Source organism: Stegodyphus dumicola, chromosome 7 (assembly GCF_044657685.1).
Source record: "Stegodyphus dumicola isolate Sdum_Otavi_A_Nest chromosome 7, ASM4465768v1".
Taxonomy (NCBI): Eukaryota; Metazoa; Arthropoda; class Arachnida; order Araneae; family Eresidae; genus Stegodyphus; species Stegodyphus dumicola.
In genome coordinates this window covers 69,000,493-69,019,408 of record NC_140774.1, presented here as the reverse complement: position 1 = coordinate 69,019,408, position 18,916 = coordinate 69,000,493, and the positions used below count along the sequence as shown (strand labels likewise).

Here is an 18,916-nt window from a genome sequence, read left to right as displayed (position 1 = left end):
TAAAATTGCGTTAGTGGGTTAGAGAAGAAAAAGCTCCATGTGACAAGAATTTAATTTTATGTGAATTATTATATTTCGTACTGAATATTAACATTTGAAAAGATAATCCTTATTTATTTATTAAGAGTTAATATTTTTTATTTAATTTTCTTTCAGTCTCGAAAAGTTAAGAATTTGAAAATCTGTGCATTACATATTAACTTGCATTAACACTAATATAATAACATTATAATAACACACATACACGCAAATAAAATTACATTTTTTTTGCTCCCTTCCAAAATTCATTACGAATAAAGTTGCAAAACCAGTAATTCAAAATGCAGCCTAATTCTCATTTAGTGACGCGGCAGATAACTGGATTCTCGATGAGTATTTTATTTCATTGATTCAGCCAGAAAAGCATAAAAATCAACGTCAAATCATTTTCGATTTAGCGATACATTTACTCTGCTTGATAATACATATCAAATCAGATTAAAAGACTTGATATGATAATAATCTGAATTTCTTAGTTTCTATTGTTTCTATTACATCCTTAGCAATCACAAATCGGGTTTAAGAGAAATAAGACGGTAACTATGCTGGAACACAGTTGTACAAAAGAATTTCGTTTGTTCGGAAACATAAAATTTACTTTAAGAATTCACGTCATGAAAGCTTTCTTACCATTTATTAACGTAATTAACTCCTGAGCTTTTCAGCTTTATATCCAGTAAACAAAGAAATACGTGCAAACCATTTATGAGAATATGATCAGCGTGGGGTGGGTAATAAAACTTAGCCATGTTAAAATGGAGAAAGCATGAGAGAAGACATAAAATAAGGAGGCAAAATTATGGCATCCCACGAAAAATATTCAGTGCGTAATAGTGATATACTGACGTATAACAAACAAAACTAAGTTGATAGACATTTAATAACAATATGCATAATAAAGACATATCATAAAAAGAAATGTACGGAATGATATACAGAAGTACAATGGTTTCAGCCAAGCACAATCTCAGAACTCGAGTTGCTATACGTTTGTCATATAATCTGTGATAGAAGTTTTTTTTTTGTAATATTAACAAAAATAGAGGTATTTTAGTTAAATTTAAAAATTAGAACTCTGAACACCATTGCAGTGCACGATTGATCACGGCACAAGTTACCATATACAAGTGCTCATTTTACAACATGGTTTCCTACAACACAGTTTCGCTCTTATAAGATAAGAAAATTGCGGAAACCTAGCACAGTGCGGTAACACGGTTTCATTCTAGCAGATTAATTAATATGCGTAAACCTTTATATAACACTTTATGTGTATACCTATTTCGATAACACGATTTTCATTTTAAACATTAACGAAATTAAATTTCGTACTGTGTGATCGGGTGTAGTGTACAGTAATAACCTGCTTATTTATACACCCCCCAAAAAACATTCTGGGAATGCTTGCAGTACAAATCATTATTTGTATCAGGCTTATTTTCCATCCCCTAATAGTCCAATAATCCAATAATCGAATGATTATGCTTAGGAGGCCAAAAAATATTAGCCTTAATAAGCTAATTCAGCTAATGCCTTATAGGTGCATCACATGAGCAGCAATCAGTTGAAGTCTCCTATGGAGGAAACAGGAGGCAAGCAAGAAGAAGACCGTTGTCTCATGAGTCAGACAGCTATCAGAATAGTTAAAAGAAATTAGAGAGCACGCTTTCCAAGATAGTTCTAGTTTCCGAGAAAACTAGGGATTAACTCAAATTACGTAGCAAAATTGTTATATCTAAGACAATGAGCTTTAAATGACCTGATGTTAAAATCCTCAGAGAAGATCTTATAGTTTGAAAAGGAGGAAAAATTCTCTTGAGATAGTGTATACCTTTAATGAAGAATTTCTGCACATCTACGGGTACTTAACTACATAATCAATTTTCAAATCATTGTGCAAGAGCTTATTTCTAATGTAAAAATGCGTCTCAGTGATTGTTTGGGTAATCTGGTTTTTTTCACAATCTGAAGTCTTTTCAGATCAGCGACAGCGCCGGCGAGAGACGCATAGAATATAATAAACCTTATAACAGAGATATAAATTTGGCACTTTCTGTAAAGGCTAAGCCAAGAAATTTTTCCGAGTAAAACGTACAGTTGACAGGCAGTATCACTAGTTTTATCTGCAGCATATCTAATACGTGTGTTCCATCCCTTGTAATATTTTGAGATGCTGTGTGGGAGTTTGGGATACTGCGGTATTATTTTGGAGCTTTACTACCTAAGCAGTGCTTTCCATAGCAATTACAGAGTTCCTTACAAAGCCTAAGTATAGGGTAACCATGGTATATGGTAGCCTTAATGGTACAAATGAAAATGTGTCCCTCGTAAGAGTTCTTTGAATGGTGAAAAGAAGAGAAGATACGCTTTTCCTCTGTAGCAGTTAAAGTCGTAACGCGTCTGGCTTCATCTATAGCACTAAGAGAAAATCCAAGTAGGCGGCAGGGAGGATGAATGTTCCCAACTGTGATAGTAGCGTCAGCTTTCAGGTGACGGTGTCCAATGCAGGGAACAAACTAGAAAGGAAAATATACATTATTTTAGGAATTTATATTATGAAGTGTAACAGACAGCACGGCTATGCGTAGGTGAGGGGAGAAATCACATGTCAGGTGTCAAATCCTTATTGCCGTAAAAGATGAGCAGCATACGAATGAATAAAAAAATCGTCCATTAAGATTTCATAATTTAGAAGTGCAGCGAAGTTTGCAAGAGTATTGGCTGCTGCATTGTTGTAGAATTTCACATTAAGCTTGTTTGAGTATTCTTTTATCGTGTCAGTTTTCACAACATAGTGCAAATTTTCATTTCGTATGAAGTAAGAGGCATCAATAATAATCCGCAACAATTTGTTTTGTAGAGCTCACAAATTCTTCAGTTCATTTTCTTTCACCTTTGCCTAAACTTGTGACGTGTAAGTAAAGGCTGCGCAGATGGAAGAAACCGTAATTAGCCGTAACTTGCGACCAGCATTTGGGTCATAAGTCCCTTGAGAATAATAGGAAAAGTTTGCGAGTGATACCGTATGACTTTCCACTTATACTGTCAGTGTCCGTAGCCAAAGTGAATCATCTCTAGAACTAAACTCCTAAGTAGTTAGCCGAATGTATCGACGAAACTTTACATTTTCTGATATCTAAGATTTGGGATTTTTTTTATACAATTTTTATCTTCTATATCTGACACTACTTTTTAATCTCCGGAATCTTATCTTGGATCCTTTAAAGAGCGTGATTCAGCCATCTAGAAAGGGCCGTCTGTCACGCCGATGGCAGTGTCATCAGCATGACACTCAATCACGATACTGTGATCTTCTTTAAATTTTTGGAAGTCATTTGCTTAAATCAAATAGAGTAATGCCCTTAGAATGGAACCTTTGGAGACACCAGCAGAGATTGGGAGTGGAAAAAAAAGTAAATTTCATAGTTTCACTGAGAAATGATGCCACGATTTTTTAGTGTTGTGAAGAAAATCATGCCATGATTAGAACCATTTCACGGAGATGGTCCATCTGTAAAAGCCTGTGAATAAATCTTTTATGCAGGACGTGGTAAAAGGTTCCGATCCGTCTTTCTTCGAGGTTATTTATATATTTGGTTGACCAATCATATCGCACCAAATAGATCTATTGGTCCCTTGGAAGCCATTCATGATGGCTACAACACCCGCATTCTTTCACATCGAAATTCTTTTGAAATTGAGTCGTGACCATCATTTACATCTTGTATGTATCAATTATGTATCTTGTGCTCCAAATTTTCAGTTGGTAAATAACACAGAGTACGTAATTCTGACTTTGGAAGTAACTAAATTAAAAACAAATTGGGTATATTGTTATTAATTAGCTTTGTCATTTCTCAAAGTAATTATTCCAAAATTAAATTTCAGTCCCAAACTATGTCTGAAGATAAGAAAACAACTTTTAGAGTATTTTCTTCCTCCTTTCTGTATGCCTTCGTGGTGTAGCTAGAAGTGTATTCGGGAGATCCAAAGTTCGAATCCCGGGGAGGGCAATGCCTATTTTTCACGTTCCTGAATCATGTAACCTGACTCTAAGAAGCTTCTAAAAGAAACTTGACTTATTTGCAAATGAAAATAGAAACTTTGAATCTTTTATTAAAAGGAGAAAATGCATCTCACATTGCAAAATATCTAAATTTCAATGAGGCAAAAGTAAGAATCATCAAAAATTTTTTTTAAATTAGAAAGGCGTTTAACGGACGATCTTCCATATCCACAAAATTTGCAACTCCTTCTTGTGCGCCACTTATTGAAAAAACGGAAAAGGAACTCCGTTTTGGATTGAAGACTGTTGTGCAAAAAAGCATTTCATTAGGTAGTAATATCATTCGAGATAAAGCTTTCAAAATCGTCAAAGGATAATTGAAGATCGAGGATATATACCAGACTAAGTTTTTAATACCAGTGAGAGTGTATATTGGTGGGAAAAAAGACCAAGGAGGGCATTTGTATAAAAAAAAAAATCTCCGAATCTAAGGCATCTAAAGATTGTATAAGGTTACTTTTGTGAAGTGATGCGTCGGGGTAATTAATCCGAAAGCGCTTTATAAATATTTTAATCCTTGTGCCCTTAAAGGCATGAATAAAATACCTTACAAGTATATTGGATAGCAAACCAAAAGCTTCATTAACATGAGAATTATTTAATGATTGATTTTTCAACTGTTTTGTGCCGGAGGTTGAAAATTATTTAGCGAAACAAATATGAGCTTCAAGGTTATATTATTACTAGATAATCGTTCAGGTTACCCACCGAATTCAACACATCCGAATGTCACAGTAGAATTTTTTGCCACCAAACACTGTTTTTTTTTTAATCCAACCTTTAGATTAACTTATTATTATTATTATTATTTTAATGGAATGTACGCAGAAGTGATTCAGAACCAGTTGATATAATAACAGCTTGGAAGGAGTTTTTGTTTAAAACTTGTCGCTTTTGGTAAAAGAGCTAAAAAAATCAACTTCAAATGCAAAAAAGATGCGGTTGGAAAAAATATGGCCAACGTTAATATAAACTGCTTGAACCTCCAGAAAATGGAATTTAGGGGAAATCAGAATGGGCTAGATCGATCGAATGCGAAGGTTTCGTGTATAAGGCTATTGAGGACATCCAAGAAATATTAGTGAAAGAAGAAAGCGGTGATGCAGCAGATTTAATAGAAATGGTGTCTGAAACTGTCAATGAAATCGATTAAGAAGATTACGGCACTGATGAAAATTGTAAAGTCGCTAGGTTTCCTCTAAAAAATTTACATGAAGTACTTACCATAGCGATAAATATCAAATCATTTTTCTAAACTGAAGACCCTTGTGCCGAAAGAAACCGAAAATTCAAGAGGAAGCTGGAAAATTGCTTTTGTCTCCACACAACAAGATTTACTACGAACTTGAAAGGACCAACAAGCAGACTAAAATAATAATTTTTTTAAAAGGGTGAAGATGCAAAAAATAATATCGAAGAAATAGGTTCAGAAAATGATGATATCGTTCGACATATAAATGCTCTAGCTTCATTGTATTAAATAGTAATGAAGAAGAGATGTAATAAAATGAGCTCGAATTAAAAAAGAAATGTTTTGTTTATCTATGTTTCTGTTTCCCATATGTTTATATTTTTAATAAAAATTGCTGAACTGAAAAACAGATTTTGTTTTTAAAAGTTTTTGGATCATCCCTTCATTTGTATTTCTTGGTAATCTCATATAACTCGGTTTTACACGACATGGGGTTTCCTCGGAACCTATTTACCTTGTTAGAAGAGGGATAACAGCATTATAATTAATGCTAGACTGAACATATACAAAGGCAGAAAATAAATTACAGTGACTACCTACAGTCTGTAAACGATAACTATGCTATTTCAAAGATTAACGTTAAAGATTGTAATATAATCACATACATTTAAAGAAAACGCATATCCGTTGCAATTAGGAGTTACTATTTGCAAAAGTCAAAGCAAATAGAATCAAATAATTGAAATATCGATTCCGGCTGAAGTTCTGTCAGTAACAGTCGCAGCTAGTTTCAAGCAGAGTTCAGTTTTGTTTTTCTTTGCTTTTGAGTTGGCCCATGTATGTCGCTTATTCACTGAGGATTTCATAGACTGTATACGCGCATACTCAAAAATAAAATGATCTGGATTTTCAGTCATCTCTCACACATATAATCACTCCTGTGTCGAAAATGAAGTAGATAAATAGAAGACAGGCCATGTCAAATGAGAAATTGCGCCAGAGACAGTATTTTACTGATCAGCTTTGTACATGAGTTCTCCAGGTTGTATCACCTTTGTTCCAACTTTGTAGCAAAATATGGTTTTTTTCATCAAACTTGTTTTTTTTCCTACCACCAACTTGATAGCTATTCCACCTTGAGGGCGTTTATCAACCTCTTTAAGTCGTCGGCAGATATATCAATCGTAAACTGGAACTATGCCCTCTGAGGCTGTCAATGATAAAGTGAGAAAGACTCATGAGCTTGGTAAAATCTGAGCGGAGTAAGCAAAAATATGACTGGAATATAGCATGAATGAATTTTATTGCTAAGTTACTTGATAAAGTACGAAACAAGATATTTTTAATCCATTTATGATAATTATATTTGTTAACATGCAGTCGGCCAATGGCCGAATGTCTAAAGCCACAAAATTCTGGTTGTCTAATCCTGGTTCTCTTTCCGGCTGTATAACTAGACACTTGTATAAAGTTTTCGAGGTTTCCGTATGAAAATGTAGTTGATGTGCAGTTTCCTTTAGATCATCCTAAAACGATAACTACTCATAACTTCTTCCTGAAAATTAAAAATCAAATTGCTGAGAAGCAGTCAAACTGTCAAATTGAGATCCAGCAGTCAATAATAATATCAAGAATTACAGATCGATTTTCCACAAATTGGCCTGTTGATTGCAGCGTTGCTCATTGCATCATTTTTGTTTACTCTTTTTTATTTTTCTTTATTTATTTGTGAGGTTATCTGTCGTGAGAATACATGGTTATCTGTTAATAATATAATATTTCAAAGCTGTCACATGCTCCAACCCACCAGTACTTCACCTCTTACGATTACTGGCCTTAGGCGTATGCCATCATAAATGATGCGGGTTAAAGCCTATGATTTGCAACGAAAAATCCTATAGAATAAAAGCTTGGGTGTTAATCATAATCAAACCCTTGGGTGTTAAAAAGTGTTTTAACTTGTTACTAGAAACTGTTTCCTTTAGTTTTTGTTACTAAAAAACTCTTTAGTAGTTAACTTTAGTAAGGAAAACCTTGGTAACTCATTTGTTTATTTTGTTTCATCTATTGGAGTTTAGTTGTTAATTTAATATTGCAGCTTACTGAAAATCTTAAGAAGCTTTTCCGATCAAATATTGGTATTGTTCGATATAAATCAATATACAAAATGAAATGCTTTTTCTGATTTAGTAGTACTTTGACTAATTTAGTTAACGAATCCGTAGTAAACACATGCCCATAGCAAATAATTTTATGAAACGCATTTAAATTTATAGCTGTAAAGTAACCTGAGATATACTGAATTTTAAAGTTGTACTAATTCCAAAGATATTTTCAGTAATTACCCTTAGAAAAAATTATTTTCTCTCCATATAAGACTAGCTGTGACTTATGGGTTTTGACATCAGAGAGGTTTTTGTTAAAATTTTGAATATTTTACAACATTTTACCTTACATTATGCTGCCATGAATTAATCATCCACGCAATTTAGCACTCGTTGACAGTAGGCAATGTATAAGATCTTTATTAATGCAGCTTTGCAAATAGCACATGTCAGATTTAAGCAACTTATCACACTAAGTAATTTAAAACAGAACAGATGCACTTCTTATCGATTTAAATCTTAATTTCATTTTTTAATAATAAATCTGTTATACTTTAAAATACATGTAATTTACAATACAACCAAGTAAAATTTTTGCGTACGTCTCCTATCATTATTGCAATAAATAAAAGATGTTCTCTAATTCTGCATATTAAGCATCTTGAGATAGAACTGTTTAGTTCTTTAGTCTTTTCCTTTTAAATATTTCCCCCCCCCAATCACTTTACAATGTCCATTACAAAATAATGAGCTCAAGCAATAATATTTATGGTTGCATACGTCGCAACAATATGAAAATTTAACTCTATTTAATAGCTAAATTTATTATTTCAAAGGATAAAATGACTTACTTAGAGAAGGATTTTTCAATGATGTCTTTCTTTTAGATGGATCTCTTTAAAGGCATGATGTCAGAAATTTTTAAGCTAAGCTATCAGGAGAGGAACTGAAATGTAGCAAACCGTCTCGTGTTATTTTTTGTAACGTCGTACACACATGAGTGAGCCACATGACCTCTAGCGTCGCTCAAAATTCAGTTTCCGTGGGTTTATAAGTTAGGGATAATTCGACTTAGTCCTTTATTATGTATATTAGTATTGATGAAAATTTTAAAACCATACTGCTAATTTTCCATTGTTTAACTATTCATGTCTTCTTTCATTAATTCTCAATTAATTAAATTTTTTATTTTTAAGCAGATTTGTTCCTATCCATTATTAAGCGTTTCCTCACTTTTAGATTTTTAACACTGGTGCTCTAATTTTTTGAATAAGTAGTTTATTTATCATTTATTATTATTACTTACTGTTTCCTGCTTTATTCTCAAATTATTAATGTTTTCAGTTAATTTTCTGTTCGGGTTGTTGACCTTACTGCACTTCATCAAACTCCGATTATTAATGATGTCGATACCACAGAGACAGGGAAAGGACATTTGTATTAATACAAATAAAATTAAACAGATGACACCAACTCATGCTGACAAAAGCCAAAACCTTTGGCTTTAAATCAAAGATGATGGATGAACTAAAATTAATGAAATTTAAGTCTAACCTAACGGCTTCACAACTTAACAAACGCCAAGCTGGTTCTGACCGAAGAACGGTGTAAACAAGACTAATAGCAAGAATAACTCAACATCGCAGAATTCGAATAGAGAGAATCAAAATTAATAACGCGACCTTCAAGCAGACAGAACGCACTCTGATTTCACACTCCGGAAACCTTCCTTTAAATACTTCGTTCTTTTAATCTAATTTGAATACAGCGCTTCCTGGAAATTTACATTCTGGCAGGAAAATGAAAACGAGACTTGATAGAATATAAAATTAATATTAAAATAACTGATTAGAAACTTAGTGGTACTCTATAATATTCTCCGCCAGAATTTAAGTATACGAAAAGGAGATTCTTAATGACCTCGTTAAAAACATAAATTCTAACTATATAAGAATTCAGAGCCAACATCTTAGAATAACGTGATATTTTAAGTGAATTTAGTTAATTCTAATTTTACATTACGAAGAGCTGAATCCTCTTCAAAGACAATATTTCAGCAGCTCAAGTCTTTCCAGAAATCTGGAATGAAAAAGAGTTTAGCAAAGAAATCCAGAACAGGATGCATTGCTTCAATTTACATTATCTCATTCTTATTTAAACATTTTATTTAAATTTATCTACATTTTCATTCAAGTCAAGTAATCCATGAAAAAAATCTCTTTTCCTCACTGCTGTCCAGTAAAAATGTTCCATTACAGATCGAGAAATGTCTTTTTATAAGTGGCAGAACACTACCACCTAACTCGCAACCTAAATGTTAAAAATTTCGTCTCACTCTCTAGACAAGCATCAAAGACATCCTATTTTCAAAACTGCACCTAATGTGCTGAGAAGAGAGTCCTTTAAACTTCATTGTTGATTGGATAGCCTAACTTTACCTCATGCACACAGCTGGTTTTTCATTTAATTTAAATTTTTCTTAATTTTGTGAGCTTGCATATAAACGTCTCCTTCATACAATATAAATTTAAAGATTACAATTATGCAAGCCTTAATTTACTTTAACACATATATATCTGAGATTACTTTTAACATTTTAAACACAAAACGTAAGACATACAACAGTACATAAAATATTTACAACAAATTAGAAAATTCGGCTTGCCCCTTGCATCAGGATACACAAGTTGCTTAGAAGTTCTTAGCATTTTCACTCATATTTCCTCATATACGGTGGCCAAAATTGTGGACACTTTTGGAAATTTTTATGTTTTTGAACTTTGCATGCTTATAGAAAATGTTACGTTTCGCAAAATGCAAACTTGTATATATCATTTTAAAGAGAATTTATTACTAAATTCAATACAAAACACAAAATCCAATTATTTGCAATACAAGAAAAGTTATATGTACTTTAATATAAATAAAAAACACAGTTATGAAGTGCTTTGTAATGTCTAGCTTTCCTGGCCAATCACTGTTCTTGTTCTGAGAGCCAATCAAATGTTAGTAACTGCCAGTAGAAGCTGACATCATGTTTACACTTGAAACAATTCATTATTTTGCTTTGTTCTGTAGAAGGAGGGTCCGTTTTTATACACTGCAATTACAAGTAGGAATTTTTGTAAAAATTTTTAATATTTAGTCACGAAGCAATGACATCAAATAAAAGAGTAGATTGGACGCATAGAAAGAGATGTAATATTATTGTGTTACGAGAAAGTGGTCTTTCCTATGCTGAAATTGCAAGACAGGTGGGTGGTTCAGTGACTACATCTGGAGTCCGAAAGTTTTGTTTACGATATCAGGAGACAAATTCAATAAAAAACAAAGAAGGAAAAGGCCGAAAAAGGTGCACTACATCTATTGATGACAGAAGAATAAAAAGACTGTCTCCAAGATAGAAAAATGTCATCAGCGGCCATCAGAAGTGATCTGAATGATGCTAGTGTTTCTGTCAGTTCAATAACAATCAGGAGAAGATTGACAGATGTTGGACTGAGAGGTAGAGGTAGAATTCCACGAAAAAAGCCTTATCTTAATTTTCAGCAACGAAAAAAAAAAGACTACAGTGGGCAAAGGAACACATTAATTGGACAGATGATCAGTGGTCACAAGTTATATGGAGTGATGAAACTAAGATATCGTTATTCGGTAGTGATGGGCGAAAATATGTAAGACGTAGAATAGAAGAGCTACATCCTGACTGCATTCAAGCAACTGTGAAGAACCCAGTTAGCGTTATGATTTGGTCATGCATGTCAGCAGATGGTATTGGTCGCCGTCATGTCATCGATGGGATACTGAATGCCAGAAAATACATTGACACTATTCTAAAACCAAAACTTCTACCTTCCATCAGAGATCTCTTCCCAACAATGCTTCGTTTATTTTTCAGACCTCAATCCTATCGAAAATTTGTGGCACCGTTTGAAAACTCTTGTCCGAATGAGGCGTCCATCAAATAAAAGGGAACTAATTGAGACTATAATTGTTTCCTGGCATCATGTAATATTGAAAGAAGAGCTTGAAACTCTTGTCAGCTCAATGAAACGTCGATGTAAACCTGTAATCAAAAATAAAGGGTACCCTTCTAAGTACTGATAACTCACTGCAATCATCACTATCTAATGTATATCGATAACTATTATCATTCAACATTTTGTATTGCAAATAATTGAATTTTGTGTTTTGTGTTGAATTCAGTAATAAATTCTCTTTAAAATGATATATACAAGTTTGCATTTTGTGAAACGTAACGTTTTCTATAAGCATACAAAGTTCAGAAACATAAAAATTTCCAAAAGTGTCCACAATTTTGGCCACCACTGTAAGTCTCTCAGACTAAAATGAAATCCTTGTTTTTTTTCAATTTTAAAATGAACACAAATCATTGCAATTTAACGTCCGAGATTCTTGCTCCTTACATTACTGAAATAACTTCATTTGAGGAGAAATTTGAAAAGTCTAGCAACTAATAGTTCTAGATATAAAATGAAACTGAGCAATATACACGTAAAATGATATTGTTCAGTTTCATTAGAACAATGTCATTTTATATTGTTCTAGATATAAAATGAACTGTAAGGAAAAATTAAATTGGCACTTTTCTTTTTGTTCTTTTGTATTCCTGCATTCTCTTTTTCACAAAGTCGTTAAAGTCGTTCCATGTGGAATATACTTCAGCTGAACGATCCTACAACCTTTAACGGGGCTGAGTTTGTACCTCTGCCGGAACTTTCCGCTTTGGCTCGTTATGTATTAACACACTAGGCGTCAGTTTCTTTTTGTGCTTGGGTTCCGGCGATGGAACTTTCCCTCGAACGCTTTACGTTTGCTGATCATCCTTTAGTTGTTCTCCTCTCCTACTGGATTCCTTTCATCTTGGTATAATTCTTGGCCCCTCTTAATTCTTGTTTCGTTCTTAATTTCTTTTGTTTTTCCTTTGTTGAAGTTGCCGTGCTCTTTCTGAGCATCACCTGTACTTTCAAATTCACTTGTTCTGTGCCGCTGTTCCTCATTGAATTCACGTTTTTTTGCTGAGGGTCCTGAAAAATAGCCTTGAAAATTTGCATTTTTGTCCGCTCATAAAAGAGCTTAATTTGATCCACATTTGCCACATATACTTCAGCCTCATTTGTCTGTTCCCCATTTGTATCTTTTAAAAAAACTACTGATTTCCTAATCCTTCCAATTAAATATGGGCCTTGAAATCGTGAACAAAATTTAGCTTTTCTGTTTTCCCCCGCAGATGATAAAGAGTGCTTGAAGAATTGCGCCGCTGGAAATTTTCCCGTTGTATCATACCTAGCTGTTCTTAATACATAAGCTTGTTGACCCCGCTATCTCAGGGCTTATGACAGTTTTTCACATAACAACGGATAATTTAAACTATGTTCTTATTAACCCTCTCTGCTATGTTTGACTGCGGATGATAAGGTACCATTTTTAGGTAACCTACGCCAAATTCTGATCATAACCCTTCAAACAACATAACCTAACAAAAATTAATTTTAACGTAGCTTCGTATTTACAAAAATGTTTATTTAAGAAAGAATATTCAATTGTTTTAACCGAGGCTCTTCTTAGGGAAACTATCTCTACCCATTTAGAGAAATGATCTGCAACAACAAGTAAATATATATTTTATTGATTTCGCTGGGTGTATGGACCTAATAAATCTGTACCGATTAATTCGTTTGGAAACTTTTCCTTTATATAATCTAAGTACTCGGCCGGGCAATAATTAACTGACAAGTATGACGCGGTCTGACATACCCACTTACGAACTTCTACAGTTGCGAAAAATACACCGGAAATTCATTTAGAATGTTTAACCTTAAACTCTCTGAGATAACTCGTCGAAGCTCGTAATTTTGATTCGTGGTTTTCGAATAAAATAAAAGATTATCAATATGTTCGTAGTTTTCAACTCTATTTCTTATTGCGTAAAGTCCGGGTATTCAAAATGGTCCGGATCCTTCAGATGAGAGTAAATATCGTAAAATTTGAGATCCATTTTCAATTCTTTTGTAATCGTCTTGCGTGAGTCGAGTATTTTCGCCGTAAGTATAGTGCATTTTACCGTATTGCCTTACTCATCCAACTTTATTCTTGAGAGTGCATCGGGCACGGTATTTTCCTTTCCCGGAGTATGTTGAATAATTAAATTAAATTCTTGAAATTTAAGGGCCCATCGAATCAATCTCGGCGATAAGTTCTCCCCTGAATATAACACCTCTACGGCCGCATGATCAAAATAAACTGTAATGCGTGTTATCCAAAATATAATCAGAATTTTTTGTGTTGCTAGCAGCACTGCGAGTGCCGCTCGCTCTGTGGCACTGTAATTTCTCTGCGTGGAATTAAGGGTTTTAGGGTTTTACTAAATAAAGCCCCTGGTTGACCATTCTGCATAAGAACAGCACCCACTGCGTAGTCTTTAATGAAAGGTCTATATTAGGAACACATACCTAAGAATGATTATAGTTTCTTTCCAGTATTTGGCGGAGGGTAGTTTTTAATAGCTATTATTTTAGAATTTTTTGTTTATATTCCTTCACTGGATATTTTATATCCTCTGTACCATAAATAAATGTATTTTTGCCAAGGACTGATTGTAATATCCTATCCATGGCCAGCGGGAAAAGTGGCTAGTGCTCCACATACTCCAAAAGACGTTCTCAAGAAAGCGTACACATCAGACTTCGTAATGAGCGCAGTTTTAGGGACATAGTCAGGCTTCACGCCAATTTGAAAATAGCCAGATATTCGATCCAACGCTGCATGAATTTTGTAGATTTAATTTTTCGGATGATATCCTCAATTATGAGGATGGCATAGACAGGATACTTAGTTATACTATTTAGCTTGCTTTATAGTCAATGGTGAATCCCGATGCTTTGCGGTTGGTAGGTGGAATATCATTTTTTTCCCTATACAGCACCACTGGACTAACATAAAGACTCGATATTGGAGTTATAATTTTATTCTTTAACATTTCTTCTATATGATTCTCAATTATTTTTATCATAACATTAAGGTTTGGACTTCACTGGGGCAGAATTGCCGGTGGTTCACGATATGATGTAGCATGCACACTCGTTAAATAAATTTAAAAACTCACGTACCAGTCCTTTTAACTTGCGTCTTTCCTCTGGCTCCAAGTGCTGTAAATGAATTTCGAGCCGCTGCATTCTTCTTTCAACTTGTTCATCTGTAGCTGTAAAACAGAATCTAGAAAGTTAAGATGAACTTCTGCCGCTTTCAGAAAATCTACTCCAAGAATTACAGGAGCTTGAAGATTTCTTACAACAACAACAACAACAACAAAAAAAAAAAAAAATGACGTTTAGGTGTTCAACGTTTATTTGTAAATGCTAACAATATCTTACTGATGCAAATAATATCTTCTTGCCCTTGTGCGGCAATAACTTTTGCCCCTCTTAAGTTTAAAAGTCTGTATTGTCGAAAAAACGCTTCTGAACTAAAATTGCGTGTGTTCCGGCATCGATCAGTGCTACTGCAGTGATTTTATATATAAGCACTTTAACAACTGAGAACTGCAAATTTTTCACTATTACGGTATTTAATTGAACTTTTGAGGGATTTTTCTTGATTCCGGGGTAACTGCACACTCTTGCCTTTAGTACCCTTTCATAGTTTAAATTGTTCCCCTAGTTTTTTATTTTGCCCTTTATTTTGGCGACCGTCATTCTTGGTTCTATCTTTTCCTCTTCTATCAAACTGTCTCTTCTGGTCAAATTGTAGTCTTCGCTGAGGAGCTGGCCTAAAACTTTGCCTATTTGAACTCCCGCCATACCCTGTCTTTCTTGCTTTTTCTGCCACGCGTCGGTTTTGGAGCTTAGTTGCTAATTCAGATAGGCTTTTTAAAGCCATCGGGTTGAGGAGCTCTGAACGGTCTTGAGTTTGTGGTAATAATCTCGGTAAAATAACTTGATTATTTTATTCATCTGGCCTCTTGCCATAAAACAGATTAAAAATCTGAACTTTTCTTGAAATGCAATCTATCAAATTCTCGAATTTAGTAAACAACTCCGACTCGAGCTTTGCTCTCTCTTTCACAATGGGAAACGCTTTAAGAAGAACATTTTTAAAATTCTCAAATGTGTAGGTATGGCTTCCTGGCTTACTTAACGCGAACTTCCCAATGTATCTGTACCAAGTGGAGGCTAGGCTTGTAAGTACACCAGGGGCGACAGGAACGCTTTGTGCCTCTAGCACTGTATACAGTAAGAAGTGGGAATTCATTTGCTCAAGAAATTTCGTTATAGAACTTTTCTTATATAACAGGACTGCCCGTTTCACAACAGCTCTTATTGTATCAATCATAGATCTGAATCCTCCATGAGATTAATAACAGCAGGCGGAATTTGCGACGCTGAGGAAGCCAAACTAAATCTTTGAGTTTCTTATGAATTGATTCATTTGGAAGTTCGGACGCCAATATATGATCTGTCCATTTAGATAGCATACAATTAGAGCAAAACACTGAAAGACAGTTTGTGAATTTTCACTGTGTCTTATAAATAACATAAACACAGGCAAATGGTGTAACTTCTACTTACAAAAGCCAGAAATTTTGGCTTTAAATCAAAGATAATGGGTGAACTAAAATTAATGAAATTTTAGTCTAGTCTAACGACTTCAGAGATTAACTAACGCGCAAGCTGGCTCTGACCGAAGTACGACGTAAATAAGCCTAAGGGCTAGAAGACTGGTCAAAGCCCCAGAATACTGATCGCTAGAGAATCAAAGTTACGTGGCCTTTAAGCAGGCAGAATTAATGTGGCCCTCAAGCAGGCAGATCACAGTATAATTTCACCCTCCAAAACCTTCTTGTAAATACTTCCTTTTTAAAACCTAATTTGAATATCGCGCTGGCTGGAAATTTACATTTGATTACATCGAAATTACATTTATATTAAATTTGAGATACTTCTTGAGCAATTCAAGTAAAATGACTTTCTTTTTAAAAAAATGCTGTGCATTTTGCCCTGTATAAGCGTAAAATCTCAGAGGAGAAATTCGATGACATTTCTTTGTTTAAAATTTACTCAAGTAGTTGATGGGCCGTATGGATGTATGACAATCAGTAAATAATGAAAGTTTCAATTAAAATTGATTAAATGTTTGTCATTTTTTCAAACACATTTTTGTATTATTCTCGGGCAGAATTTGCTGAGAAATTTACCTACGCTTTAATGAAATGTTGTGATTGATTAAATCAGTTTTATATGCCCCCATTTGCTATTTGCATATGTTTCATGGCTTTCAATAATGTTTTTACTTATCTGCTTTCAATCTTTATCAAATATGGATGTTATAAGCCAAGCATTTTGAAAAGTAATGCCTTTTTTTTTTTTTTTTTTTTTTTTTCCATGTTACTCGCAAGTGCATTCCTGCTTTAGTAAACACATCAGCTATAATTTGACTTCAACTTTACAAGCCTACTTATAGATCATCAAAATATTAAGTAAAGCAATCAATCAAACAAGTGAAAACACTAGCGACAAATGCTGAAAACTAATGAGCTCATGCACTATGATCGCAGAATTGCTAGCTGCTAACTTGTATTTAAGCCAAAATGAAGTATTACCTTTTTTAAAAAATTAATTTTAATAGCCACGTTATTTCCCTCTATACACATTTTACGACACATTAAAAAGAATTAAAATAGCAAAACATAGTTAAAAAAAATTATGGAGTAGCAGAAAATTCCCAGAATCGCAAAGACATAATTTTTAGTAGCACAGGTTAGTCAAAAGTAGCAAATGTGTGAAAAATTGCAGGCTCTGTCAACACTGTTCGAAGGTCGTATACGTTATACAATGAGAGAACTACCCACAACTAGTTCGGTAGGTATTGGAAGGAATAAATTGCCATACACAAGTCAAAGTTAATATTAAGTAATAAGTTGAGATGAACTAGCAATTATCACTTGGTAGCTTTGTTAAGATTGATTTCAAAAGTTGAATCTTAAAATTTTGTATATGTTGTACGAAGAAAACTGATGCACTACCAAGAAAATTGATGAATATACGAAAAAAAAAGTGATGCACAACCAAAAATTTAAAAGCCTTGTTATTTAATAACACTGGGATAAAATAAATATTAATAGGTATTAGATATGAAACTTTAATAGCAATCATAACCACCCATTTTAATATTTGGACATAAAAACTGTTTTAAGACTTTCAAAATAATTTCTGTGGCATCTAATAGGTGAGTAAATTTTCAAAGGAATCGGTTCTAATTTTGAACTTTTAAAGATTTTATATTTTTAAATTTAATACACATTGTTATCGCTTATACACGTGCAGTTTGCGACGACGAGAAGAGTAAAGTATTACCCATTACCTGCTTTATCATAAATATTCCTAAAATCGGAGAGGTCTGAAGAATTACCCCCCCCCCCTTTCCGAATCTTATCGACATTTCATTTCTAGAAATTTCGAAACTGGATCGAAAAACACTTTCACTGTATCTCCTCTATCACGTTCCTTTTCCCATTCGGCAACATTGTCGCACGATTCTGCAGTATTTTACAGGATGAATGGACTATAATAATAATAATGATAACAATAACATTTCTGAGTCCAAAAGATTAAAAAAGAGGCGGGAGGGGGAAACCGATAAAGATTTCCCCACGTGCTCCAGCTCACTTGTTGCAAGCAAAGTCCAACGAGCCAATCAGAGCGCCGAGATTTACTCGAACTCCTGAGGCAACGCGCAGGTGATCAGCATATCCAAGGTAACCACTATAAAACCCGGTTAGCTCGCGTTTAGCCGGTAAGCGAAGGAAAGAGACCCACATTGCTCCAAAGTTTTGGCGAGAAAAGCTCTCTCATCTTCCATCTCTCCTGATCTGATCTGGCAACAAGTTTTTCCTGAAGAGGGAATCCGCGCGCACAAGGCTCTATCATAAAACACTCCACGCGGCGAGAGCTGCATCCATTCTCTTCTCCAGATGGCGTGTCGAAGGATCCTACGGCAAATTGTCCAGATCACGGCGCAGCGGAGAAAACGCTGCACGGCGGCGGCAGCCACAACGGCGGGATGCCCTTTCCACCGGCCGGTAAAAGCCGCTCCGGAGGCCCCGCTGACGAAGTCCGATGTCGATTCATTGAAGCCTTTTGATGCTATACCTACCCCGAAAGGACTTCCCTTGGTAGGGACCTTGTTCGATCTTATTCGTAAAGGCGGGTCTCAGAAAATTCACGAATATTGTGACATGAGGCATCGTGAACTCGGACCCATTTTCAGGGAGAAACTCGGGACTGTCGACGCTGTTGTCCTGTCTGACAAAGATTACATCCAAAGAGTTTACTATTCAGAAGGTCGATATCCTGTTCATATGGTCCCTGAAGCTTGGCTCATATACAACGAGTTAAAAGGAATCAAGAGAGGCCTATTTTTCATGTAAGTACTAAATTCTGTGTTCTCTTTCATTGTAATATTCCCGACTGCAGAATAATATGAGAGTAACGTACT

The 18,916-nt window shown here is 34.6% G+C and overlaps 1 protein-coding gene across 2 annotated transcripts in view; it reads left to right on the top strand.

Moving 5' to 3' along the window:
- The window catches only part of LOC118183947 (cytochrome P450 315a1, mitochondrial-like), a 123,290-nt gene that overhangs the window by 78,327 nt on the left and 26,047 nt on the right, over window positions 1–18,916 (top strand). Inside the window, exon 1 of one of the 2 annotated variants that reach the window (XM_035353563.2) lies at window positions 18,194–18,844. The exons of the other annotated variant lie outside the window; for it this stretch is intronic. Coding sequence (XP_035209454.2) covers window positions 18,393–18,844 — 452 coding nt within the window. The 5' untranslated portion in view covers window positions 18,194–18,392. Of the gene's footprint in view, window positions 1–18,193; window positions 18,845–18,916 lie in introns of those variants that run through there. 2 annotated transcript variants of the gene reach the window in all.